The 27432-nt window shown below is 48.7% G+C and overlaps 1 protein-coding gene across 1 annotated transcript in view; it reads right to left on the bottom strand.

Moving 5' to 3' along the window:
• Nucleotides 1-27432, bottom strand: part of Plxna2 (plexin A2) — a 218193-nt gene that overhangs the window by 178698 nt on the left and 12063 nt on the right. The window contains exons 2-3 of the mRNA XM_070041595.1: nucleotides 12924-14177; nucleotides 7432-7614 (exon numbers count right to left, since the gene is read on the bottom strand). Of these exons, the coding sequence (XP_069897696.1) occupies nucleotides 7432-7614; nucleotides 12924-14102 (1362 nt within the window). The 5' untranslated portion in view covers nucleotides 14103-14177. The remainder of the gene's footprint in view (nucleotides 1-7431; nucleotides 7615-12923; nucleotides 14178-27432) is intronic.

Below are 27432 nucleotides of genomic sequence, written 5' to 3'. Positions count from 1 at the left end.
CTGAACACTCTGTTGGATCTTTCAAACAAAAATTGTTTAAGATGGGGGCTGGGAAAGTGGCTCAGTGGTAGAGTGCTCGCCTTGCATGCATGAGGCCCTGGGTTCGATTCCTCAGCGCCACATAAGCAGAAAAAGCTGGAAGTGGCGCTGTGGCTCAAGTGGTAGAGCGCTAATGTTGAGCTGAAGAGCTGAGGGACAGCGCCCAGGCCCAGAGTTCAGGCCCCACAACCAACAACAAAACAACAACAAGTTTTTAAGATTGAATTATATAAGAAGCTGCCCAAATAAACGAGTCCTTAGTTACCCTGGTTGGGGATGGCTGTTGGAGATTAGAGTCACCAGGGGCTCTGGAACCAATGTCCCAGGTTCCACCTGCCATAGTCAAGCAGAAGGATGTGCTGGTGTGTGTGTGTGTGTGTGTGTGTGTGTGTGTGTGTGTGTGTGTGTGTGTGTGTGTGTGTGTGTGTGTGTGTGTGTGTGTGTGTGTGTGTGTGTGTGTGTGTGTGTGTGTGTGTTGGGAGGGGGGATAGCTTCTTTAAGTATGTCTCCTTCCCTGTGCCAACCACTTTCCCAGCTTTCCAAAGACCAGTTCTGGGGACCCAAGAGGCCTATAAAACAACAAAACAAACAGCGAGTTTGGCGGCGGGAACCTGGGCAGGGAGCCAAACTCATTACCAGGGATGTGGTGGTGAGCTCGCCCAGCCACTGTCCCACCTCTGAGATGATGTAGGCTCGGAGGAAGGAGAGAGAGCATCTTCTCCCCACTCTCCCCAGCCCTACCATCACTGAGATGCCTGGGGAGCCAGGGTTATCAGATCAGAGAATCAACGTCTGGGGACAGCTCCCTGGGTCTCCTGGAATTAGACCCCACATCCAGACTGTTTATTCATTCAAGGGTTCACACTGAGAAAGGAATGAATCACTTCCACTTTGAGCAAGGAGTAGCCATTGTTTGGCGGGACTGGCACAGGGCGGAAGGCCTGGTTCTCAGATTTTTCATCCAACTCCACCTTCTGTCGGCCAAGGCAGCTCCACCCAATGAGGGGAGCCAAGTAACAGGTTAGGAACTTCTGGTTGTTTAGGATAAAAGCCTATAGGCCAAAGCCAACATTCCCAATGGAGGGTTGAAGTGACTGCTTGGGCAGTCTCTGGACTTAGGTGAAATATTCGAGAAATACAGAAAGGGCCACGGAAGACAGTGTCTTGTGAACTCTAATGTGCAGGCTTGGAAAAAGACTCCTGCTACTGCAAGAAGCTCACCATTTTCCAGGCTTTGCATAATAAATCATGGCATTACAAAGAGAATAATAGGATGGGGCCCATCAAGACTTCCTGTGGGCTGAGCACTGGAGACCCTGCATCAGTGCGCCCCTCTGGGGAGGCTGAAAGAATTGCTCTGAGGAGAATTTTACAGAAGCATGGCACTGGTGACTCACACCACTTTTCCTGGGGTCGCGAAGTCTGTGAGATCTCATCTCCAATCAACCAGCAAAATGCTTGAAGTGAAGCTCTGGTTCAAGTGTTAGAGCACCAGCCTTTGAGTGAAGAAGATAAGGAACTGCATCCAGGCCCTGAGTTCAAGCCCCAGTATCAGCGTGTGCACACACACACACACACACACACACACACACACACACACACACACACACATTTCATAGGCATTTTAGTAGTAACCACCACCAGCTAATGGGAAAGAAGGAAATAGATACTAAAAAGAGTCCAGAGCCCTCCCCACAATTTGGAAAGTCTATGTAAATCTGCAAAAATGTCTCCAGGAATCCTATACATTGAGGTCTGGTATGGAAGCTGATTTCCTGGACCTCCATTCCTGCCTGTGTGCTACAGGTCAATCTGTGTGTGAGCTAGTTGAGGCAGAGAGCTGTACATTCAGAGATTTAAGGCATCTCTGGGCAGTCTTGTAAATTCTATCCTCTTCTTCCTCTAAGCAGGTGTTTCAGAGTGCAGCATGCCTCTCATTCCCCTTTCTGGTGACCCACCAGATATTCTCTGTCTCCTTCACTCCTAGGCCATCCCAACTGACCTGCCTGACACATCATTCTTTCCAAACAGCCCCATCAGAACAAGAGTCACTCTTGGCACCTGACTCCATTCCAATCAGTGCAAACAAGGGTAAGGCATTTGTGATCAGTTTCATGAGCCCCTAATAGGTGAGAGGTGTTAGATCTAGGGAAGGAGATGAGAGAAACACGAAAAAGAAGGTCCCCACTCCAAAGGATCTGTGAATCGCCAGAGGGATAGATGTCATGGTGGTTGCTTTTGTATCAAGTGCTGTGGGGCGTGAGGAACGCACTATTCTCAGTGTTTGAAGCTTTCTGAGGGGGTAGGGAGCAGAGAACCAGCCACTCCCATTACTGATTAAGGCCCCTGTGATCAGGGGGATGGGGAACCAAAGCAGAGCACTATTTCCAGCTTTTTCGAGTAGCTCTGCAAGGATGTGAAATGAAAGTAGAGGCAGGAGCTTCAGCAGCTTGCCCCTGATAGGAGGAAAGCAAACCTGAAGCCTTCCACTCATCTTCATTTATGTTTTCTTCATATTCAGCACAACCCCTTCCCTGCCACACCCATGTCTTATGCTGGAATTGATGCCTTGACTCCTCCCTGGAACCTGGAAACTTATTTGAGTTTCTCGCTCTGACCACGATTCTTTCTCCCACCTGCTTACGCATAGCTGCAGCATGTGTCTCAGCCCTGGTCCCCCATTGCCTGCTCTGCTTGTAACCAGATGGGATGTCATTACTAGTGGTCAACAGTGACCAGACCCCAGAACATGGCATTTCTCTCCCCTACATCTTGCCACTGGCACCCATCATCTTTGTATTTGTCCTGCCCTGTCTGTACCCAAGATCGCTCCTTTGACTCTCAGGGGTCTTCTGCCATGCTGAGTGTAGGCTCAACCCTGTCTCTACTTCAAGGCTCACAGTTAAGGTGCCCTGGTTTTTCTCTCTTGGTGCCTCTTCTCTGCCACTGCCTGTCCTCCTTGCTACCCACCTCCACTGAGGAGACAGCTAGTGGCATCCGGAAGGGATATTGTGGTTTGGTGCAGCATGCCTGAATGGGTATTTCCATGACTAAGGGGCTCATGCTCTCTCGAGCCGATTCTTTCCATCCACGGATAATTTGGCCTATTAGCCAAATTAGCCAAAGTTTCTATTAAACTTTTTCCTTACGTGAAGAGGAAAACTACTTTGTGGTCATTTCTAGTCGTTAGCCCTGCTCCTTCTGACCTATGGGGTCACAATGAATGTCTAGTGTATCTTCCACAGCTTTGAAGGCTAACCGTACAGACAAGGCCAGGAGCTTTCATTCACTTGCTCTGTGTCTGAGGATGAATTTCTTTCCCTCCCTTTGCCTCTATTTCCTCATCGGTAAAACGGAGGTGACAAGGGCACTTAACTTGATAAGAGCGACATCAAGATTAAATGAGTCAATAGGTACAAAGCTCTCTAAAGGAGCACCTGACACGCAAGTGCTTAGTAAATTACATTCTCGGAAGGAAGCTATCTTATGTTCTACTTTCCTTCAGTTAACATCCTTTTAAAATATGCTCCACTTGGCACGTGCCACACCCTCACCACCCCGGCTCACCGTGTACTTGGGTTTGCTCAACACTCTTAAAAAGTGGCTTCTACTACAAGGTAGAGTCACAGAGGCTCAAGACCTGGAAAACTGCTCATCTATTAGCCTGATAACTCATTCATTTTCCTGAGGCTATGGCATTCAGCTCACTTTAGGGTCATCTCAAATCCCAGGGTCCACTCAACCCTCTCAGAGTTTAGAGCCATATGATTCTACCTCATCTCCAACTGTCCCAAGTCTTCCAGATTCCTCTGTGGACTCTAGATTTCCCTGGCATTGTGGTGTTCCTACCTTCTCATGATCACATACCAGATGCAGGATCCTGCTGGGAACAGGTGGCTCATGCCTATTATCCTAGTGGTTCAGCAGGCGGAGATCTGAGGATCACAGTATGAAGTCAGACCAGACAGGAAAGTCCCTACTCTTAGCTCCAATGATCCATCAAAAAGCCAGAAGTGGAGATGTAGTTCAAGTGGTAGAGTGCCAGCTTTGAGTAGAAAAAAAGCTAAAGGACAACATCCAGGCTCTGAGTTCAAGACTTAGTACCCACAGGTATGTGGGTGTGTGCATGTGTAGTAGTAGTAGTAGTAGTAAAGATCTAGATTCCTCTTCTCTCTTATTGTCAACTCATCTGATTGGTGTCATCCTCTCTAAGCAGACTCTGGTGTTCTTCCTCCTCAAGAAAGGAGATTGATCCCATTTCCTCGAGTTATTCGATCCAATGGCACATTTCTGCCTATCTTACCACCTACAACACAGAGCTTAGTCCAGTGCAAGAGCTGTGAGTCTTGGCATTGAGGTCTTACCCTTATTTGACCATGAGTTCTTCCCACCTGCCTGTGGCTCAGAGGGCAGTGGCCTGGCCTTTGTATTTCCTGTGAATGAGCAAGTATGTGACACAGAACCTCAGAACACCTCATCATCATGCCACTTCTAGAGAGCCTCTATTTCTGCTCCACTTCCCCACACAGGGACATGCTGTCCCTCTGGGACCACTGCGGATAAGGTCCCAACAATCTAGCAGACGCTGGGCCAGGCAGGGAAGAAATGAGTAGCTCTGACGCACCCAGCTTCCCTCCCTTACTCTAAACTCTTAGCTTTTTTTAAAAAAATTTTTCTTCCTGTGTTGAAAGAACCATGGGGCTTAGTCCATAGTAGGGTTTCCTGGGGACATTCCATAAATTCCTCATGGGTTGTTTCTCTGTAGAGGGTGGGGACAAGTGGCTGGGTAAGCAGGGAAGCCGGGAGGGGTGGGGGGGAGTCTGAGTGTGAATTTTAGGTACCTCAGAGGAGTGTGGGTGGAAAGGAAAGGTGAATTGTCCTATAAGCTCATAAAAACAGCCAAAAGGGGGGGAAAAACCCCAATACAGTGAGAAAGAGCAGACATCTTGCAGGTTGGAACAAGCTATGCGCAGCCACGCCCCTCCTCCCCCGACTTGCCCCTTGAACCCGTTGACTTGCTTTCACGATGACTTGTCCACCTGGGTTCCTACAGGGCTGAGACAACTTGGCCAGCTTGGGTCTGTGGCTTGGAAAGGTGCCAAGCAGCACCCCATGTGCCATGTGAGACACACAGAGAATAGAGATGCAAGAAGTGGGCATAAGGGTCCCTTTGAAGTCTGGCTCGATCATTCTTCCTTTACTCAATCATTGGTCCGTCCATTCAGAAAACACTGATCTCTTAATTCAGTTGTTGGGCTGGATAGAATGGAGGCACTAACCCCTGGATGAACTCTATATAGCTCTATAGCAAGCCTAGACCTGAATGGAGATCAGCCTCAATCTCAATCCCCGGGCTCCATCACTGCTTCTTTTTTTTTTTTTGTCCGTTGTGGGGCCTGAACTCTGGGCCTGGGCACTGTCCCTCAGCTCTTCAGCTCAAGGCCAGCGCTTTACCACTTGAGCCACAGCACCACTTCTGGCTTTTTCCGTTTATGTGGTGCTGAGGAATCGAAGCCAGGGCCTCATGCATGCAAGGCAAGCGCTCTACCACTGAGCCACCTTCCCAGCCCCTTCTATCACTGCTTCTTTAGGTAAAAAGGGAGCCAAGTCAGGAGCCAGAACAGGAAGCAACTTGTCTCAGATCTCTTCTCTGAGCCCAGTTACCCTGCTGAAAAAGAAGTATATTGGGCGAGAATGGTTGTATTTATCAGAACAGTTTGGAGGCCTATTTTATGAATGAACACTTGGTGAAGGGATTAAGGAAGAGGAAAAAGAACAGATGAGCATAGAGGATGGTAATCTTTTAATAGAACTTTCCAGAAAATAAAGGAGATAGCCTAGGCCAATGATGGAAGGAGAAAGAAAAGAGTCAGAGGAGGTGGGGGGTGGGCTGAGCACCAGCTTTGCTGTGGTTGCTGCTGTGATGTAGACAGTCTCTGGCAGGTACCTACCCACTAGTCAAGTGTCTGAATCACAGGGTCCATTGTCTGATAAAGACTGGATATGCTGGGTTTTTAACCCCACCAGACCCCTGGACCCAATGTCTCTGTACCTGTGCCAGGTACCGTTTGCCCAAGTGGATGGGATGAGCCTGGCTGTGCAGCGGAGTGGCCAGCATCAGGCTTTCAGTAGAACATGCTACTTTTTCACCCTTAGTGGACCATCCTCAAACCAACCTCTTTCCTCTCCCCATTTTGGGAAAGCAAGTGTGGAAGGACCACACATTCTCTCTCCCATGTGCAGAGGGGCCAAGGTTGAGTCCCCAGTCCCAGGGACAAGGGAAAGGAGAGGACAGAAGCAAGCAGGGACCTTTCCCAAGAGTGAGAAAAAAAAATGGCTGAAGAGCTTTTGGTATCACGGGAAGCAGAGAGGTCTGGAAGGTTCAGCACTTTATCAGCAACCCAGGCCTGGATCTCACCTCCTCTGCAGTGAAGTCAGTGCAAGAAGAACGTGGAAATGTTCTGCCTACCAGCTCCCCTCCCTCCACATTCCCAAACCACATCCCTCCAAAGGCTCTAAATGGATTAGGAGGAAAGAGCTCTAGGGGTGATGTCAACATCAAAGGGTGAGAGACAGGGAGGTCTGCAGGAGCCTGGATCCACAGGTGCCCGACTGGTGTTGAGGTGGCAGGAGGGTAAGCTTGGGAAAAGGGGATTATCTGGGACCGGAAAGAATGCAGCTGCTATAATCCCACATAATGAACCAGACTGCGCTCTCTCTCTCCACACCCTAAGCACAAGACAAGTAGGTACAAGCTGTTGGCTTCAGCCTGCTGTGCCAGAGGGTTCCCTTGCTGCCAACCCCAGACAGCCTGTTCCCTCCAGCTGGCAGAGGTGCCAGGGAGAGGCATGGGAGAAGATATCTACTTCCTTCTAGAAGCTCAGGTTTGGGTGAGATGGTAGGGAGGGCTGAGTCTGGGGTTGTGAGAAAAGAGAGGTGTGTGGCTTGTCACCTAAGTGTCACATAACTGCCAAACACTATCCAACATTTGTTCTAGGCTCTTAGCATCAAGATCCATCTCTGCTCCATCAGTTTTTTTTTTCAATTCAACAAAGACTTTGCCATTGCAATCAACTCTACTGATCCTAGTCAGAGGAATTTACAATGTGGATGATTCACCAGATAGATAATAATAATTTTTTAAATGGATTTGGGGGATAACATCCTAATTTCTTGAAAATTCATAACATTAAAATGCGTTTGTGTTTCCTAGACATCCTGATGGCTGGAGAAAACAGCTAGAAGATGAGTCACACGCATACACAAAAAAAGACCCCTGCCTACCTCCCCATTCTACTCCCTCCCCTCAAGACAGTGAAGAGAGGCCTGTGGTTAAATCTCCACCAGCAGCTACTTTCTAGGAAGTACCCGCAGCCAGGCTCACAGACTTACCTTTTTCAGCTTGCCGCTCTTAGTCCCCACAAAAACCACGCTGTAGCCATTGTAAACATAGGAGGCCACTGAGGTCATTCTGTCTTTGCTGGTCGTGTACAGTGTCAACCCCTCCACTGGGGTGGAGCCTCCAAGAGGCTGGTTGATGTCCAAGCCACAGAAGTTATCATCAATGGGCACCGGCTGGTAGGAGGGAAGGGGATCAGAATGATTGGCAGAGAAGGCATGGTGGCATCAACTTCAAATTAATTATCCCCGCCCACCACTGTCAACCTGAGGTCACCAGGCTTGGGACAGGCACAAACACAGGGTAGTCTAATAGAACCCAAGCACCTCACCAGCTGACCCATAAACCACATCCTGGCTTCTATGGAACTAGATTTAAAAAAAAAAAAAGAGTGGTAATCTTCCACTCACCTGGAGTCACCTGTGTTCACCTTTCTGCCAGGAGAACCAAGCTCAATTTGTTAAGCTGGTTGCTGAGCTCACTTTCTGCTTATTTTAATGCCCCTGTGGAGCCATACACTCTGTGAGGATCTTTCTGTTTTAGACACAGTCCCTTCAGTAGATGTTCAGCTGAGTGACAACATGGCTAGGTTTCTACCAGCTTGGTGAGAGTTTCTTATTTGTTCCTTGACTAAGTTGATTTTTTGGGGTGGGGAGAAGAGGGGCTTCAGGGTCTTCCTGGAGAGCACAGGAATGCTAAGTCACTCAACTATTTCTATTTTCTGTTCTCCTGGGAGAACATTGGAAATTCCAGGATAGGAATAATGGGTCACTGCTTTCTTGCCTTAGAAAAACTTAAGTCTTAGAATAAAGCTTTCCTTGTTGTTTTCTGGTTAGAAGTATGAAGGGGTACATAAAACTGCATATAAGTAAGCTGCATACGTACTCCTACTTTTGTATGTTATTAGTCTTCAATGAAGTTGCGTACATATAATTGAAAGAAAAGTCTACTACCATTCTTTTGGAAGGAATGGAGTGATGGTATGCCTATGTAGAGAGAATCTGTTGGGAAGGACTTGTTCACTTTTCAAAGGAGATTACTTTGAGCATGTGAAAAAACCCACAATAACCAAACCAAAAACTTCTGAAGCGCAAGTAAAAGACCTGGACTCCTATCTGCTAGTCTACTCCTAACTGGCTGTGTCCACTCAGGCCAGAAGCATTCTCTTTTAGAGCTATTAAATGGAGATGTGTAATAAATGGCCCCTAAGAAAGAAGGAAATTAAGGATGGAGAATGGATAAAGGATGGATGGAGAGAGGGAGGAAGGGAAAGATATTGCATGCCCTTAGAAGACAGAGGTTACAGAAATGTTTAGGGCTTACATTCTTGACACCATTCCTGGTACAAGGCTGGACTTTGACTGGTATTCTGAGCCACCTGAGTTGGTTGTACAATATGGAACTACAAACTATGGGCCAAAAAGAGCCCCAAGTCCTGGGTTAGCTGGATCCTAGAGGAGGAAAGGATTGCCACTGTGTTTTCTATAAAACATCAAGGCCACACTTAGCCCCTGCTCACCCCAACCCCTTTTCTCATCTTCATTAGGGAAGAACAAGCTTCACTCCTCGATAGGTCCAATTCCTTGGAATAATTGATCTATAAGCTACAGCACATGCTTTTTTTTTAAGCTACGGGCTATTCTCTTCTCAATTCCAAAGGGAATAGGCTTATTTCTTGCGATTCCTGGGTGTTTTGTGGACTATGCTTGCTCTTTCTGCTGGTAGGAATGATGTTTCTGCACTGGTGTACGTGTGATCTTTAGAAAAGAACCAAGTTTTAGGCTAAGAATGACTCTTGAACTACTTTGGGTCATACAGGCCCCACACAGCAGAAAAGAAAGAACAAAACTATGACACGCCCGTGCCCACTCTGGAGAGATTATTTTGTACATCTCTGAATTCAATGACATGGCATTTTGCTTGAAATCAGCTGTGGCAGACGTATTTACACCATAGAAACTGGCAAATGCTATAAACTGGGGCTTTTTTTTTCTATGTACCCTGCCTGCCTGAAGTCAATTATTTACAAGCATATCAACAGATAGGAACACTTCTAGCACCCTAGTGAAGCAGGACAGAATAATCAGCCACTACTCATTTTTAATACTTTCTACCTCTTTTCCTCCTGCTTTCACTGTAGACATGAACTGTCCTGGTATGTAGAAACCCTCTAGGGGTCTCCATTTTCTCATCTGTAAAATAAAAGGCTGAAATAAGTATTGTCAAGCTTCTTTTTAGGGCTAAGCCCTTGATTTTGTGACCTTAGATTTATTTTTTTAACTACTCTCTCTAGGGGCTTGAACATATGACAGAATCTGGGTACAGTTGTAACCCACGCCAGCTCTGGAGAAATGGTGACAGAAGCAACAGCTTGCTGGTAATTGTAGATTTTCTCAGCATTCTTTCTGACTCTAGAATCTCCAGAACTGTGAAGTAGATTGTTTGTTCAGATCCCAAGTTCCTGAGAGTTGCTTTCTCTCCACAGTTTCTGCTTCAATAAACGGTCAGCTATTCCCAAATACCCGCTGTGTCTTTCCTTAGCTCGAATGCTGAGGGCTTGAAGGGCTTTCCTTAGACACGGAGAAGTTACATAGAAAGAGCTTGCATGAACTTTGAAGTCATGGGGACTGAACTGAATTCGGATCCCTGCTTTATCTTCATAGCTGTATGCATTTAAGCAGTTTAACTTAGTTTTTTTGAGCCTGGGTTTTTCCACCTGAAAAATGAGTGTGATAATTAGCAATGGCTTTACAGGATCATTGTGAAGATCAAGTAAGTAAGACTGAAATTGCCCTGCACAGTCTCCAGTACATAGCTGCTAGGCAATGAATGATTATCTCCTTCCTCTCCCTTTCCTGGGAGCAAAGCTTGAATCCTTGATCTATCATTTCCCTATTAGTCTAGTGATGGTATTAAAGTCAGACTTTGTGACCGTAGTATCTCTCTCCGATCCTTCACTTCCTTAAAGTGCCTTAAAATATCTCTGGGTCCCCAGGTCTGTGATCCTTTGTGCTCTATATGCACCTGTAGTACACGTAGCCCCTGCCAGCAAGGCTTCTGACGGGTGTGTGCCCCTGGCGGAGCTGTTCTCTCTGAAGTTCCCATCCCCTGGCTGTCATTTCTTTCCCAGTGCCTTTGCTGTCCTTTGGTTATTAGCCTGGGCTTGTCCCTCTGCACTGCCACTGAAATAGCACAGGGTGTCATCTTCCTCTTTCCTCTGGCTCAGAAACAAGCAGGAATCAGAAGTTTCCTCCTGACAAGGCCTCCCACTCTGGGCTATGGGAACCTGAATGGAGCTGCAAGGGGTTAACCCTTACATTTCCTCTTCGCTCCTCTCAAGCTGGGTTAGGGTCATTGATCACAATATTTCAGTGCTGAGAAGAAAGTTGGAGGTTCTCTAAGGTGGTTTCCTCATTTTGTAAGACAGCTAAGCAAATAGCCGTCTCTTTATTATGGTGACTTTGAATAATCCTAGCATCTCCTTGATCAAATACTTCCGTTAGCTATTGTGTTAAGCATTGCATGTAAGTTTTCTCTTTGAGCTTCACAATAACCATGAACACAGGGTACTAGTAATTCTATGTTAAAGATGAAAAAAATATTGTGGCTCTGACCAGGTATGGGATGTGACTGAAGTCACACAGGTCATAAAGCACCTAACGGGTTGGACTTCAAAGCCTATTGCCTTAACCAGTGAGAACAGAAGCATAGCTTGGGCACTCACTTCCTTCTCAAGATACGACATGAGTTCTGGAGTATTCAGAAGACAGTCAGATGGGCCTTGGTCTCAGATCCTTTTCTCAGGCTGCTGGTCCAGAGCCCACAGCTCTTTGCACAGAAACCTAATTTTAGTACTTGTCACATTCCCTAATAGTTAACTAACATGCCAGGCATGGTGTGAATCTCTCCATCTATTTTCTCAACGGATCATCTCATGAGGTGAATGTGTGTGTGTGTGTGTGTGTGTGTGCTCATGAGTATGCACACGCATGCATACATGTATCTGCCAGTGCTGAGGCTAAGTGCACTTCCTGGGCTTTTGTGCTCAAGGCTAGAGCTCTACCACTTAAGCCACAGCTCCATTGTTGACATTGTTTTTTGTTTTTTTATTTTTTTGGCTGGAGGGGGGAGGGTGAGCACGGGTTCTGGTGGTTAATTGGAGATGAGAATCTCATGGACTTTCCTGCCTGGGCTGGCTTCCAACCACGATCCTCAGATCTCAGTCTCCTGAGTAGCTAGGAGTACAGTCATGAGCCACTGGCACCCAGCGATCATGGTTTTTATTTTATATCCCCAGTGCCTTGTAGAGTGCCAGACACTCACTTAACCTTCAATACTTCGTTGTTAAATAGATGCAAGGATGAATAAGATGGATAGATAATGGAGGGGTGGACAGAAGTAGAGATAATGGAGGGATAGGTAAGATGGATAGATGATGGATAGGTGGAGAGATAGGGAGGAGATAGAAGAAAGGATGGAGAAGATGGATAGATGATGGATAGGTAGAGGGAGAGATAGAGAGAAAGGAGGGAAGGAAGAGAGATGGATGGAGGGCTGGGTGGGTAGAAGGAGAGAGGGAAGAAGGAAAGACTGATAAAGAGAAGGGGAGATAGAAGGATGGTTGGTTCAGAGTGCTATGAGCTTCAGGACACATGCTTTACTGATTTTCTTATCTCTGCTGTCCTCAGGTTTAAGTCCTAAGGACAGCCTTCCCCTCCTCAGCGTTTGTCAAGACTCTATTCTATTTTATTCTATTTCAAGCCATCAGTCAAACTTGTCTGCCGTTCTTCTCCTCTGACTCATATGTTCACAATCTTTGCATCTCTTCACTTGGCACCACAGAGGCTTCTAGCCTGTATGTATGTGATCTGGGCCATTTACCAGTTTCAGGTCTCATCTTCTATTCTCTTTCTCATATACTGTGATCAGGCTACACTGGCCTTGATGTTCCTCACACACTCCAGCCATGCCCAGAATTCTTCACACTTACCATTTCCTTTTTAGAATGCTCTCCCCCCACCCCCGAATACCTGCATGGTACCCTTTCTTCCCTTGCTCAGTCTTTGTTTTGGTACCACTCTCTCAGTGAGCTGATTCACTCATCTATTTATTTTCCTCTATTGCAATGATCACCATTTGACCACTTGTGTGTTTCAAATGTTCACCTGTCTTGCTTCGCAAGTAGGGTAAGCTCCACGAAGGCAGGGAACATGGCTGTATGGCTCACCAAACACCTGCAACAGCATCCACTAACACATGGAACATATTTAGGATGATTTCATGAACCAAAAGAATATGTCCCAAGCATGTCTCAAGTAGAGGTGACATCCTGTATAGGGTTTGCTTATCACTTGATAACCTGAGCATGACAATCTCTCTCATTCTTGCCCTTGGTGGCCTGGAAGTGAGGTGTACAGAAGGGCACAAGCAGGAAGGCCAGAGTCCCTTACAGATAGGTTTCCAGGTGAGGGGAGCATCTCCTTACCGCCTTAGTGCACTGGACATCCTTCCCCAGCAGCCAGTTGAGTTCCAGATTTCCCTCCCCCTGGTAGCAGGACTGCAGGCGTTCCTTGATCTGCAGGTTGACGGCCCGGATGGGGAAGGCACAGAGCGCAGAGTCGTCGGGAGGATGGTGGTACTGCTTCTGCCCTTTGGAGAAGATGGCAAACAGCACGTCATCCTGGCTGCTAATATTGAAGGCCTGGGCTAGGGCGGCCCCAGGCTTGGCCAGGTAAGCGGCCTGTAGCAAGCGGTATTCCACCCCAGCGCGGGTACATCCAAAGGGCAGGGACACATAGGAGTGAAACTTAGGGTCATCCTTGCAGAGACGCACGATGCGTGAGGTGTAGAAGAGGTCTCCGGCCGAGTTGATGGCCACGCCCTCAGGGGTCTCGGGTTGGACAGTGAGGAAATAGACAAAGCCCCCACTGGCAAAGCCATAGATGTAGAAGATGTCAAAGTGGGAGACTAAGGCCAGGGTGTCGGAGGGGATCTTGATCAGGGAAGAGACAAAATCACTGTGGAGCTCGTAGTCAAGCATGGCTGAGGACTCGGGGTCCCGGGGCAGCTTCCGGCTGGACAGGGTGGGGAAGTAATCCTGCTTGCCATCCACCGCGGTGCCAATGAAGAGCTTGCCATCCTCGCCCTCAGAGCGCACGATCACGCCATACATGGTGCCCGTCTTGTTGACGCTGGACAGGTAATGCTCCTTTTTATGGGATGGCTCCACCAGGATGAAGAGGTCGTCCAGCCGCAGCAGCTTGCAGACCCCCTGGTAGAGGCTGCCGCAAGCCAGCAGGCGGTTCTCAGAGTAATCAATGATGAGAAGCTTGTTGACGTTGTTGGTCAGGGTGAGCACCTCGCTGCAGGGCTGCACGATGAGAGGTGGGTAGCACGATTTGTTGTCCTCTTCCGGCCCTGTCTTGTGAGCCACCTGGATGGTCAGGTTGCCCGTCAGCTTGTAGACTCGGTTGATGGCCCCCACATACACAGCCCCTGTCCCCCGGTGGACAGTCAAGTGGTTGAAGGTCCAGTCACGGTTCTCAGAATGGAAAGTACTGAACTGTGGCATGCCAGCAGCTGAGGGAGTCAGCAGTACCCAGACCAGGGAAAGTAGAACCACACACCAGCTGTCAGCCCAGGGCCAGGGCCTCCGCTGTTCCATCCTGAAGGGGGCGATGCTGAGGAGACAGTTCCTCCCTGTTCTACTCCACCTTCCTGGTTCGGCCCTCACATGGTTCTGTAAAACACAAGGCCCAGTGGTCAGACAGGAAGTAAGCCGCCAGAGTGAATGGTATTCCTTGACCCAGGGCCCCCCACCGCCCAATCTTGGCTAGCTCTGTGACTTCCATCTACACTTTGGGTTTTTCTATTTTTAACATACTTTCTCCTGCTTTGGGATGTTCAGGGAATCCTATTATCTATTTTTGGTCTGCAGCCTTTTATGCGGTATAATACTCTAAAAAGAAAATATCAACTGTACCAGAGCATCTCTATTTTTGTCCTCTTGAGACATCATCTTTTCTCTTTCAGAGAGGTTAAAAGGCTGTTCAAGTTTCACCCAGCCCGAGAATGCCAGTGTCAGAATCGAAACAGTCTTCCCCACCCACTCATCGTGTCAGAGTCCAGGTGAGTGGAAGGTTCTCATGGTTTCTAAAAGCTGGTTAGGAAGCACCTCCTTCTCCTTTTCCCACCCCCTTCCTGCAAGTCTGATGTCATAAACACAACTCCTTTATTTTCAGAGTCCCATTGCCACGTGCCACTGAGTTTTCTTCACTATCTCATTCTCTGTCATCCCCAGAGAGGGGTGAAGAGCTGGTCATCCTGAATGATGAACCCCCCCACTCTGCCCCTGCCCCTGCTCCTGGGCTGCTTCTTCTTCAGAAAGAAGCATCTCTAATCACTAGTACTAAGACTTGTCGGAAGAGGGAAATAACTGTACGTAATAAGACTAGGATTCCGCCCTCATGTCTGTAATCCTACCTCCTCAGCAGGCTGAGCTATGAGGATTGCAGATCAAAGCCAGCCTGGGCATGAAAGTCCAGGAGACTCTTATCTCCCATGAACCACCAGAAAACTGGAAGTGATGCTGTGGCTCGAAGTGGTAGAGCACTCGCCTTGTGCAAAAGAGCTCAAGGACGGTGCCTAGGCCCTGAGTTCACACCAAATGACCACCAACAAAACAAAAGAGATTAGGATTCTCACATGTGTCACTTGGGGTCCTGAAAAGCCCCTCAGGAGATGGGCAACCCCCTTAACAGAAGGATATAACACCACCACCTCCAGGTCCTGAGGGAGCAGCGTCCGCCCTTGCCTATCTTCAGGCAGGATGACAGGAAGCAGGTCCCTGCTAGGAAGCCAGGCTGGCTGAGTCCAGCTTCCACTACCTTCAGGAGGAGCTCTGGTGGGGAATTTGTTGGGAGCTGCAGCAGTTTGGGACGGGAGTGGAGACACTGAAGGATCGGTGTCATCCAGCTACCCCTGGGGTCTGGGACTGGTCAAACATGTGTGAAATCAGCCCCAGGCCTGAGTGGCCAGGCTTCCAGCCCCATCTTCATCCCCTGAGTACTTTACTTCTGTCTGCATTCCAACCAAAACTGCTTGGAGAGCAGGGTAAGGCTCCGGAGGAGACTCTACAGAGAGCCTGGGCAAGGGATGGGAGGCCAGAGAAAGCATCTGTCTCCACCTCAGCTGTGCTGCCCTTGACTTCCAGTGTGGCAGTAATACCGGGAGGAGGAGGCGGCGGCAGTGAGTCTTCCAGAAGAGAGTTCTTCCCTCCAGCTGGACACATTTCCAGGCAACCTTCGCAGACAAGTCCAGACACAACCCTGGGCACATGAGTTATCAAGAATGGAAACAGTCCAGAATTTGCTCCTAAGTGGCTTCGGGGAGGCCTGTCTAGCCCCTCTACCCCCCCAGTCTGGCTGGACCCTGTTATAATAAGAACAGTCTCCACTCTGAAAATCTCCTCCAACTCCCCCCCCTCCCCTTATACTTTTAGACATTCCTCTTCCTGCTCTTCAGCTGTGCATCCTAGGGCTGGCAGCCACTATGGTGCCAAAGTTGGTCCCACCTGACTGGCTTCCTCCAACCAGGCTCCACTGGGGTGTTCTGGGGTGACTCATGAGGCCCTGGGCTTCCTTGGAAAGAGGAAGGCAGCAACAGCATGCGGCTGGGGCTGACCTCAGCCGCTCTGACACAGCCCTTCCGGCCCCACACACACAACACACACACCGGCAATGGCTCCCAACAGATCCAGCTTTCGGTTTGAAAACCAGAGGTTATTTTTAGCCATGTCCTGAGGCCGGTAGCAGGACGTGAATTCCTCAAGAGGAGCCGTGGAAAGGAAATAACAGAATCCTCAAATTCTCCAGCTGTGCGGGGGATTGCAAGAGGCCAGGCTTGGCATGCCTCTCTCCTGGGTTAGGGACGCTCCTGGGACTACAGGTGAGGGTGGCAGGTCCCAGTGAGGAGTAGTGAGGAGAAGGCTAATTGTCACCACATGGTGCTGGAGGCTTTTGTATTGGAGAAAATGCTCTGCAAGCCATACTCACATTAAACTAGTGGGCTGTATATGCCTCTTTTCCCACAACGAACACCACATTCCTTTACATGATGGATAGAGGTTTACATGGAAGGATACGGTGTGAGGTTAAGATTGTCCATCTCATCTCCCAAATGACTTTTGTTGTTAAGCAGAAGTTGGGAGTGAGTTTGGGACCTCGGGCACGTCAGGTCTCACCTGCCTTTCTGTAGAATGGGGATCATTAGGGTACCTGGCTCACGAGAACAAATGTGCTCGCGTAAGGAAAACAGCCTGGTTATTGGCACACACCGAGTGCTTCATGTATATGCGTTGTTACTTTATCACTGAAGCCTCTCTAGGAGATAGCACTTGAGAAATCTTGAAGAAGCCGAATTTCTTCTTTGGCTTGCATTCTATTCTTCCTTTTGTGGGATGAGCGCTATGAGTGGACCTTTGATTGATGCCCTCCTTGACTTAGTGACTGCTTAATCTAGGAAGCTAGAGACAGAAGAAAGGGAATAGATCCAAGCTAATGTTCTCTGTCATACTATTGTACAAGTTCCAGCATTGCCTCTGCCTAGACCGTAGGAAGGCTAGTGGAGATGAAGGGATCCTTGAGATCTGGGCTGAGGATGGGAAAATTAGCTCCCTGAGGACTAGAAGGCTTGGAGCCTTCTAGGGCAGGAAGAAGGAGGAAGACTCAGTAATCCTGGGTCCCATTGTATCACTCACGAATTGTGTTTTGGCTTTGGACTGGGCTAGCTTGTTCCTGAGTCTATTTCTTAGTTTGAAAATAGAAGATATCTGAACTGGCCAATCTGTATCATTTCCCCTTCCAGAAATGACTCCCTGAGGCCTGGCTCCTAGAGTTCCTAGAGTCTGGGATGCAGCAACAGCTGTGGTCCTTTTACCTATGAGGCTGATTAGGCCAGGAATTCTCAACAGATCACCACAGCTGGCCTGTTTTCCTCTCACCCCATTTAGTAGTATTGTTCTGGGACAGTCTGCTCCTGGTAACCAGCCAGGGAATTCATCCTTCCAGGCCTAGGGACCGCCCACCCTTGAGCAGCTGTCACTGAACCCTGGAGTCAAGAGGAAGCACCATCTCCTGACAGCAAGGGATGAGCAGGAGATCGATCTATAGATTTCCCTACGTTGGGAATGGGGTTTTCATAAGGACAGCAACTGCAAGGACAAGTTGAGAGCTTCCGTCTGCCAAGACAGATGCATTCAAGAAGCTCTTCCAAAGAAGGGCCCAGGAGGCAAGGAGAGAAGGGAATGACACACACCTTTGTGCCTCTGAGGAGTGGCAGTGTGGTCACGGTTAAATGCATGAATGCTGAACTTAGATGCTTGGCTTCCAGTGGAGATACATCTGTGTGTACTTGCTCAAGTTACTTAGCATTCTGGGATGCCATCTCTCCACCTCAATTGAGCTCAGGACTGGGATCTGTCTCTTAGGATTACCATAATGACATCAATGCTAGAAAGCACTTACAACAGTGCCTGTTTCAAGTGTTCAAGATACATTACCCTTCATTATGAGCAATTTGTTTGCTGGTATTTCCAGCTCCTCACCTCCCTCCATTCCATGGAATTCTCCATCTTCAGTTTGAGGGAAGTCAGCGAACATATGTTTATGATATTGATTATTTAATAGAAAATTAGCCCTCATTTTCTGCTAGTGTCAAAATTGCAAGTTTTCTTTGAATAATTATGTTCTGTTCTTTCAGTCACATTGTTCTTTCTATCTAGTTTTGTGAAGTCACTTGTTGCATGCATTCTCAGGCTCAACACCAGCTATGCCTCTGTTTTCCTCTCAGTGTCCCTCTCCTTCATCTCTGCTCTCCAATGAGGCATGTTGTACCTGGACTCTTGCCTATCTGCAGACATCTTCCTCAGAGTGCCCCGGATGCCAAAGAGAGGCCATGCTGGCCTCTTTGGGAAGCAGATGCCACTAAATGTTTCATTTAGGGGCCTGAGAATACCTTCCTGATCAAGATCCAGGAGGCAGAAGTTGTAGCCAGCCAGTGAAGGCATCAGATACCTTCCTGATCAGCTGCTACAGGTGTCAGTAGCAATACAGGGAGAAAATGGCAACCAGGCATTCCCAGTTCAGCTCAGAAGAGGGTTCTCTCCTGGCTGTCCTCTTCTGGTTGCTCTTTGTGGGGAGATCAAGGCACACAGGCTTCTGTGTTGGCACTAGATCTCTTATTGCAAAAGCTGGCTGGTAGGAGGGGAAGTGAGAGCAAGATATGACTTCGCCCAACTGGGTCAAAGGTCATGCTAGTAGATTACATACCATTGGACCTACCCATTGCTCACCATAACCACTCTCTCCATTGCTACATTCTCATCATCATCACCACCACCTTCGGCTCTACCATGGCACTGGTAAAGCAATAAGGTGCCTCTTTATACGCCTACTAGGTGGTGCACACAGTAAGCATCTTGAGATGCCCAAAGGTGGAAAGGCTAAGGGCAAGCATGACAGTGACTGCCACTCTCCTTTACCCTGTGACAGAGGGGAGTCTATCTTCTCCCCAGTGATCTCTTTTCATCAGGTGGCCCTTGAGAGCAGAATGAGTGCTGAGATCATTCTAATACTATTTTTTTTGGTAAATGAAAAATCCAAAGCCTATAGAAAGGAAATGCATTGTCCATGGTAATTCAAAATGAGTCTGGAGCCAGGCGCCGGTGGCTCACACCTATAATCCTAGCTACTCAGGAGGCTGAGATCTGAAGATCATGGTTCAGAGCCGGCTGGGCGGGAAAATCCATGGGACTCTTATCGCCAGTAAGCTACCAGAAAACCAGAAGTAGCGCTATGGCTCAAGTGGTAGAGTGCTGGCCTTAAGCTGAAGAGCTGAGGGACAGCAGCCAGGCCCACAGTTCAAGCCCCACAACTGACAAAAAAGAAAGAAGAAAAAAAAAGAGCCTGGGACAGGCTGAAACCAGAACTCAGACCTTGTGACCAAATACCTAGGCTTTCTTCCATTGTAGGTGGAAGGATCCTAGAGATTATGCTGTGTCTCTGAAGTGGCCCTGTAATGGGGACAAGGGAGTGTAACAGTGAGCTGGGACAGAGAGAGGGTACTCAGGGAAAGACTCAGAGGCCAGGGATGGGGAGACACAAGGGATAAAGGAGAGGCAGTGGGAATTCTTCCCTTCCCAGTAGTGGAGAGTGACCTCCTTCAGCCCAGGGATTCCCAGGAAAGTGCCAAACTCAGGAATGTGGCCGGCACTGTGTCTTTGGAGCTAGGTGTCCTCTTGGTATCCTGTTTCTCCTCCTACCTGGTTCTAGATCCCTTCACAGACAGGTCAGATTTAGTCTCAGCACAGAAAGCCTCTTCTCCCCAAAGAGTTAAGATTGCAGAAAAAGGGACTGGAGTTAGATATTAAGATGGGCACCCTGCCTAGAGAAGACCACTGGAGCAGACTGCCAAGGAGCACTGGAATTTTCTGATTGGTTGGTCCTGATGATGTCTAAAGGTTTCTTCTCATCTCAGTTTCCTATGAATGCAAATCCACACCGGATGAGATGTCCCAGCTTGAGACCCCCGAGGCCTCTGATCACTTCTGTGGGTGGGGCAGCGGGGAAGGATCTGCCTCCACATCTTCTGCAGCAGGTGAACGTGCGCCTGCCGACCCCAGAGGAAGTCCAGACATGTTGGGGAGCACAAGGTGAGTGAGAGGGCGAATGCAAAGGCCTCTGGGAATGCCAACAGCTGAAAGGCCTCAATTAGACTGAAAGGAGTTATCTGGTATTTAAATAATTATTAGATTGAAGGAATAATCATGGGTTTCGGCTGATTTCCCCCCCCCCACTATCACCCTGATGGTGTCTATAATATTATTATTCAACTGCCCATGATTCTCATTGAGAAGAGACCAAGGAGGGAAGAGAGGGAGAGGGTGGGCAGAGACAGAGAGAGACAGCAGGAGGAAGGAGAGAGCAGGAGGGAGGGAGAGACGAGGGAGGGAGGGAAGGGGAGGGGGAGGGGCTCATTTAATCTCCCTGTGACAGGACTGCAGGAGGTACGATTAGTCTTTTTCTTATTTCAGCTGTCACTCATCCACAGACACCAAGATTGTTATTAGTGTATTTTATGCACGCGATTTAAAGCAAAAGGGGGGGAGGGGCACGGGGAGAGGAAGAATTTCCAAGGGAAAATAACGGGACCAAAGGAACAATTTAGATGTCACTACTATACCAGCTGCGTTTGCTTCATTAATCGAATGTCATTTTCCTCCTAGAGGCTGCACTGTTATGTGAAGCTAAGTGGCTAGGCCTGGCCCCAAAGCAGGGGAGAAGAGAGAGAGCTGAGGAAAGGTGGGTTGTGCTGACATATATATCCCTGGCAAGGTGACCTGCATAATTCTAGGCCCTCTGGAGTGGGGGTGGGGGTTCAAGACAACTTGGGGCAGCAGTTCCTTCCTCGCCGCCCTCTATGGCTATGAAAGGATAGATCCCAACTTGTCAGAGATGTGGGCTCTTTTGCAGTGGGATAAACTGGAGTTTATCTTTAGTAACCAGGTTGCCAGAGAAGGTAAACTGTTGCCAGAGATTAAACTGTCTCCATCAGTGATGAAGGAAGACTCCACATACCAAGGTGGGGAGTGGTGAGGAACCCCCCCCCCCCCGCCCCATCAAGGCAGGTATAACTCTCTCCTCCAGAAAGGCTCATGGAAGCCTGGCATGGTGGCTTGAGCTGTCAGCCTATCTATCCAGGAATCATAAATAGAAGGTCATGACTCAGGCTTGCGTGGGCCAAATGCAGGACCTTATTTAGAAAGGAAAAAAAAATAATGGAGACAGAAACAGGGCTGGTGGAATGGATCAAGTGGTAGAGTGCCTGCCTGGCACATGCAAGACTCTGAGTTCAAATCCAAGTACTCTTAGATGGCACAAAAGAGCATGACAGGGACACATTTTGCACCTCTCCCATGCTGCACAGAGGCCGGGCAAAAGGTGTAAGAACCAAGAACGTTATGGGTTCAATGATCTCTTCTTAGAATTCCTGTTGTACAGTCCTAACCCCTGGGATCTCAGAATATTATATGTTTGAATAAAGGATCTCTAGCGAGCTAATCAAATTAACATGAGATGTGAGAGTAAGTGCAAATCCAAGATGGCTACTGTCCTCATAGCAAGAGTCAGTGTGGCAACTGAGCGGGGGCAAAGAGACGGAGAGAGAGAGAGACCCACAAAGGGAGGGCAATGTGAAGACACAGGGAGAAAATGTCACCTCCATACCAAGGACAGAGACCTGAAACAGACAGACCCTTCCCTTCTAGTCCCTCACAGCATTCAACCCCTCAGTCCCCTCAGTCTGGGACTTCCCAACCTCCAGAATACAGAGGAAAGATCAGTGTGTTATTGAAGCCACCCAGTCGCCGCAGAACTTCAAACTAATGAATATAGTAGGAAGCAACCATGGACTCTTAACTTTTTGGATCAAGAGCTGCCTTTTCACCTTGACAATAAAATTTAAAAAAAAGAAAGAAAGGTGTGGTGGCATGCATACATGTGAGTGCTTACGTCTGTGTGTGCACACGTGTGCACATGCACTACATATACTCGTGGGGAGTGGCAGGAAACATAGATGTTCACAAACCATGCCTGCAAACCATGCTTCTCCCTACTAACCCATCACCCCTGGAAACAGCAGCCACCCGTGTGCTCTGGCCTGCAAGGCTTTGGGGAGACGATTAGGAGGCCCTGATGTCAATTTTTCCTGCCAAGTGGCTCTTACCCTTCTTTAGCCTCTCCTTGTCTCCATTCATCCTCACGCCTGCTCAGAGAGTGACTACGATGGAAGATTCTGTGAGGGACCTCCCCTCCCATGGAGCCACCTCCTTCCACTCCCACTCCAGCTCCTCTTCCACCATGAGCCCTGATCTTCTCCCATTGCTTTGCATACCAGGGAGAGTCTCTTGGTGCCCCACCCCTCCACCCCAGGTCTCTCCGTGGGCACTGATGGAGCCCTGGAAACCACTCGAGTTCTCCCAGGGCTTTAGCGAAACATCCAGTGTTTGTCCTTCTTGCCTTGCCCAGGCTATAAAAGTTTGGAGTTGTCTCCCTGAATTATGAAGGGTTCCAAGACGTGCGCTCAGTGGAGGGGCTTGTGGGCAGGGGTTGGAGAGGCCCTGTTCTTTTCTAGGACACGGCTGGTCTGGCTTTGCAAAGTCAAAACAAGATTCATTACCTTGGGGCCGGGAGCAGGGAGATACACTGCCTGACCCTGCAGACCCGCCCCATATGTCATGGGCCTGTCAGAAATCTCCCAGAATTCCCTTTATTATCTAAAGGTCGCCACCCGGGCAGAGCTGAGAGAGCCGCACGGTATAAACTAAACTACAAGAGCAATCAATTTCAAGCAGCTGCCTTCCCTGCCACCCCTATTCTGTCCCCCACTTTTTCAGACTCTGCCCTCTTCAACCCTCTTTGGGGGAGGGCCAGGGAGAAGCGCTGCCTTGCTGTGACCACCTCCCCCCGTGGACCAAAAAGAATCAAGGGGGAATTACCAGGGCTGGAGGTTGAAAGAAAGGGGTCTTAGGAGTGCACCTGCCTTCTGCACTAAGAGGGTCTGAAAAGGTCACCCCTCCTGGTCTCTGACCTTAAGCAGGGCCCTGTCAAAACTATTTTAGCTTACTATTTATTTCTTTTCTTTCTTGCTTTTTGCCTTTTTGCTATTCTGTAGGCACAACTGGATCTGAGGGCAGGAAAGGCAACTCCCAGGCTCTTTCCAAAAGCAAGAAAAAGGCACAGGAGGAGGACGTGGCTTTGCTCGGTCAGGTCAAAATTCCTGTTTGGAGTCCTCATGTGGACCGCACGTAGCAAAATAATAATTCCCATGTATTTTCTATCATAAAGCCAGTGGAGACAAACCATGATTCCTATGAGCTATCTGCCACATGCTAGCTTTGAACTGGATTGTATTCTTGATCATTTTGTGGCACACCTTCAAGGTGGGTTTGACGATTACACACCCATTCCACAGATGAAGTAACTGAGTCTCAGCATGCTTGAAAGTCTTAGCTGGGATCATTTCATTAGAAGCAGAGCTTTCCCTGATAGTCTATATTGCCTAGATTTTTTTTTTCCGAATTTATTTTTCAGCCAAGTTCTTTTTATCACCAATCTAGGGAAGCTTGCCCTGATGTTACAACTTGGTGAATGCTTCAGAGGTTGAGTCTTGAGTTCCATAGCCCCATTTATGTCTCTTACTTTGGTAAGAAAGTAGGAATGGGTTTGGGGCTGGCAGAAGTTGTGGTTAACGTTGACCAGCTGAAGTCTGGGGGGGTGTTTTGTGGTCAGAGGTCCATTAGAGGACAGTTAACTTCCAAGGTAATCCCACAGGATCCTTTAAGGAGCCTGGGGGTGTGGCCTTCTCCTCATTCTGTCCTTATCGAGTAAAAGAGAGCCAGGGCCTCCTGGAGATTAAATTGGGGCAGGAGAGCAGGGTTAAAAAGTGTCCAACTGAATGATTAAACAAATTACAGTTATTCCACATAATGGCATATTATGCTGCCATTAAACATAATGTTTTCAAAGAATAATGACACAGCTCCGGTCCACACCAGTGGGAGGGAGAAGGGGAAACAAAAGATCAGGGAAGAAAAGGCCAAACAAGGCACCAGGCATTCGGCTCAACTCTCAGTCCATGGCCGATCTGAAAACTCTACTAACTTTCCCCTGAATCTGCACACATATTTTTCTTCCCAAGGGGAAAAAAAACATGTGAAGGCCCCCAGAGACCCAGATTAGGCAATTCCTGCTTGCTCTCCCACACACTCCCTCCTTCCTGTCTGGCTTCAAAACCTATGCAGCCCCACGCCAGGGAAAGTGGCTTTTAGGCCAGGTCAAGGTGCAATACTTGGTGCTGTTTGTTTCTAGAGCTAATGTTTCCCCAGGGACCCACTGAAGTGATAAAGGACATCACCTTCTTGCCATTCAGGCCTTCTCTGCAACTGGCCACAGTGGAAGCCACTGGCATCCAGGCACAAACATCCTGCAAGGTGTGTCTCATGTATCTTCATTTCCTGTCCCACAGTTCCCTTGTTTGGCCCTGCCAGGCGTATGGGTCAAGTGAGAGACTTGGCTATGGAAATACCTCCCGTGGCTTTCTGCTGTTGCCCACATAGGCTTAGAACTCTGAATGTCCCAAGTTCATGATCTACCCAGTTGGCTCACTGGTATTTCTCATTTCACTGTCTCTCTTCCAGAGAGACTCCACTCCCAGCAAACCAGTTTGTTCTCTTCTTTGTCCCTCAAAACACTCACTTGGTTTCACTGTGTTCATCTCTACTTTCTTCTTTGTGGATACAACCCTGCCCATTCTTCAAAGCCCCCTCTCTTCTGAAATGAATGTAAGATTGCTGAGCTGCGCTGGCTCTTTCAACCCCATCGAGACGGAGCCTCTCTGAGGGCAGGAATAAAATCCGGTCCATCATAGCCTGCTGGGCAGGGTTAGCAGAATGAACTCTGCTCAGTCTGAATGATGGCGGAGACAGAGGATCTGATTTGCTTTTTCTCGGCTGACACTATCTCTGCTAGTCTGCTCTAAGAAATGACTTGCCAATGATGTTTAGCACAGAGGTTTGTCATAACTGATCTTGTGGGACAAGTGGAAAGAGTAGGAAACTGTTTGGGAAGGATCCTGGCTATGAGCAAATCACTGGGCGAGGAGAAAAATGGAGAAGAATGGGAAGACACCAGCTCTGGCATAGAAGGCACAGTCCAGATTTGTGCAGTAAGAGTCTTAGGAAGAAAGCTCTGGAGCCACAAGCCATGTAATGATGTCAGAAACACAGAACAATAAAAAAGAAAGAAAGGAAAACAGAGAAGAGACCGTGGCTTTTGGAGACACGCCTGTGTTCAAGCCTTCCTCGGCCACCTGCCAGTTGGGTGACCTTGTATATATATTATTTGACCTTTTGGAGGGAGCTTCACTTCTCTCTCTGTAAACAACACTTCACAGGGTTGTGGTGAGAATCGATGAGATAATGGAGGATAGGAAATTGTATTGTAAACTTTACAGCTCTGGGTAAACACCAGTTATTCTTGTTTCTGTTTGGGGGGAAACACTGTTCAAGGGCATCCTCTCCTTGGCAGTGATGGCTGCTCCAATGTCAAAGGCCGCGTTTCAGCTCAGGTGAGGGGTGACTACCATTCAGGCAAGCATGGTGGAGATCCAGCCCTCTTGGATGGAACTGGCATTGAAGGTCCAGTGCTGTCCCATACTGGTCCTCAGATGGCCATTGCCCTTCCTACCAGTCTGCTGGCCAAAGCATGGCTGAGTCATCCCTCCCATCTCCTAATGATCTCTGTGTGACTTACGGATAGTGTGTGATACCCTGCTCAGACAGCTGCAGCAGGAAAGAAGGGAGCAAGGAAGGAAGGGAGGAGGAGGAGGAAGGAGTTGCTGAGATAATGACCTGGTGAACCAGAACTTATGTTCTCTGGGCTCTTCCTACCCCGGATCTGTTTCTGAGCTCCAGATGAAGTTCTTCTTCCTCCCTGTGTCCCCTGCCTCTCCTCTCCAGTGCTTTTCTGAACCAACATCCAGTCTTAGGATTTGAAGCTCTACCTTTCCACGAGGAAGCATCTTCAACAGCCCATGCCCCACCCCGTTCCCTTGCATCTTCAGTTCCAATTCGTTCCCCCTGTGTCTGCGACTCCAGCTCTCGCAGAACAGACCCTGAGCTGTGGAGCAGTCTCATGTAGGCTCCCATACCTAGCAAGGGGAAGTACGGTGGAGCTGGAGGAAAGAGACTCACGGAAAGGGAAGGGGTGGGTGGGACTCCAGGCAGAAAGAAGTCTGTTGGCTTTAGGGCCTCCTCTATGCCAGGATGCACAGGCACTTGACCTGGAGGACCCTGAACCTGCAGTGCCACCATCCCTTGGCAAGAACTGGGAAGAGACAGACTTTGGAGGCCCTTGTGTGTGTGTGGGGAGTAGACTAAGACATCCAAGAGCCCCCAGCCCTCCGGTGAGGGAAAGCGAAGGGTACAATTATCAGAGAGGCTGAGACAGGCCAAGAGGAATGTGCTGAAGGGAAGCAGAGGCCACAGGGGGAGGACGGGGCGGGAGTGGGGGGGGGGACTGGAGATGAAAAGAGCTGCCTGGGTGAGACTCAGGAGCAGGATGATGAATGGGGTGTATGAGAGAAGCCTGGAAAAGGGTAAACAGCCAGGAGGGAGCTGGGAGAGCCCTGGGAGGGAGGGAAGGGCGAGGAGAAAGAATGTGGGGGTCAAAGAGCAAAGAAAACGCTCCAGCCGTGATTGACTCAAGATCCAGCACATTATCCATCCCATACCCAGACCCGCGCTTGTGTGCTGACAGATGTGCATTCAGCCTTCCTCCGTGCCATGTACCAAGGAGCAAATCTGCCTCCTTCTACACCTTTCCTATCCAGGATCCAAACCTATTCCTGTAATGTCCCATGACTATGCTCCTTGTCCAAGCTTGTGAGGTCAAGTGGCCCCCATACCGCCATTACAGCTGGTGAGACTCGGGGACCCTCAAGGCTACCTACTCCAGCAGAGGAATCAAACATGGCACCTGCTTCTCTAATGCCTATCGCTGCAGATGTTACCAATGGGTAACTCCAAGGAGAAATCATCTTCTCCAGAGGGCTTGCTTCCACCTGGGCAGCGTTGGGGATAGCCTAACATCACTCTTTGGGATTAGAGGTTGTATATAAAAAGCAGCCACTCAAAGTTGAGGTCTTGGGGACTTGAATGCCACTTGGCTCTGGTCCAGCTTTGGCTGGTAGGAAGGAGGCCTGGAAACGCCGCTTAGGAGCTCGCACAGGTGGTGGCAGATGGAAAGAATCCAGAAGCTTGAATTTAGGTAGAAAGGGGGCCAAGAGTGACCAAAGGTGACAAAGGTGACCCTGTGGTGGGTTGATCTGCCCTTAGCAGTGGGCAGAAAGCTCGCTGCCAGAGCTCTTCTGAAGACCTC

Source organism: Dipodomys merriami, unplaced genomic scaffold (genome assembly GCF_024711535.1).
Source record: "Dipodomys merriami isolate MVZ:Mamm:240054 unplaced genomic scaffold, mDipMer1.0.p SCAF_31, whole genome shotgun sequence".
In the NCBI taxonomy this organism is placed as follows: Eukaryota; Metazoa; Chordata; class Mammalia; order Rodentia; family Heteromyidae; genus Dipodomys; species Dipodomys merriami.
Note: the sequence above shows the minus strand (reverse complement) of the source record. Positions and strands in the feature narration are given on the sequence as shown.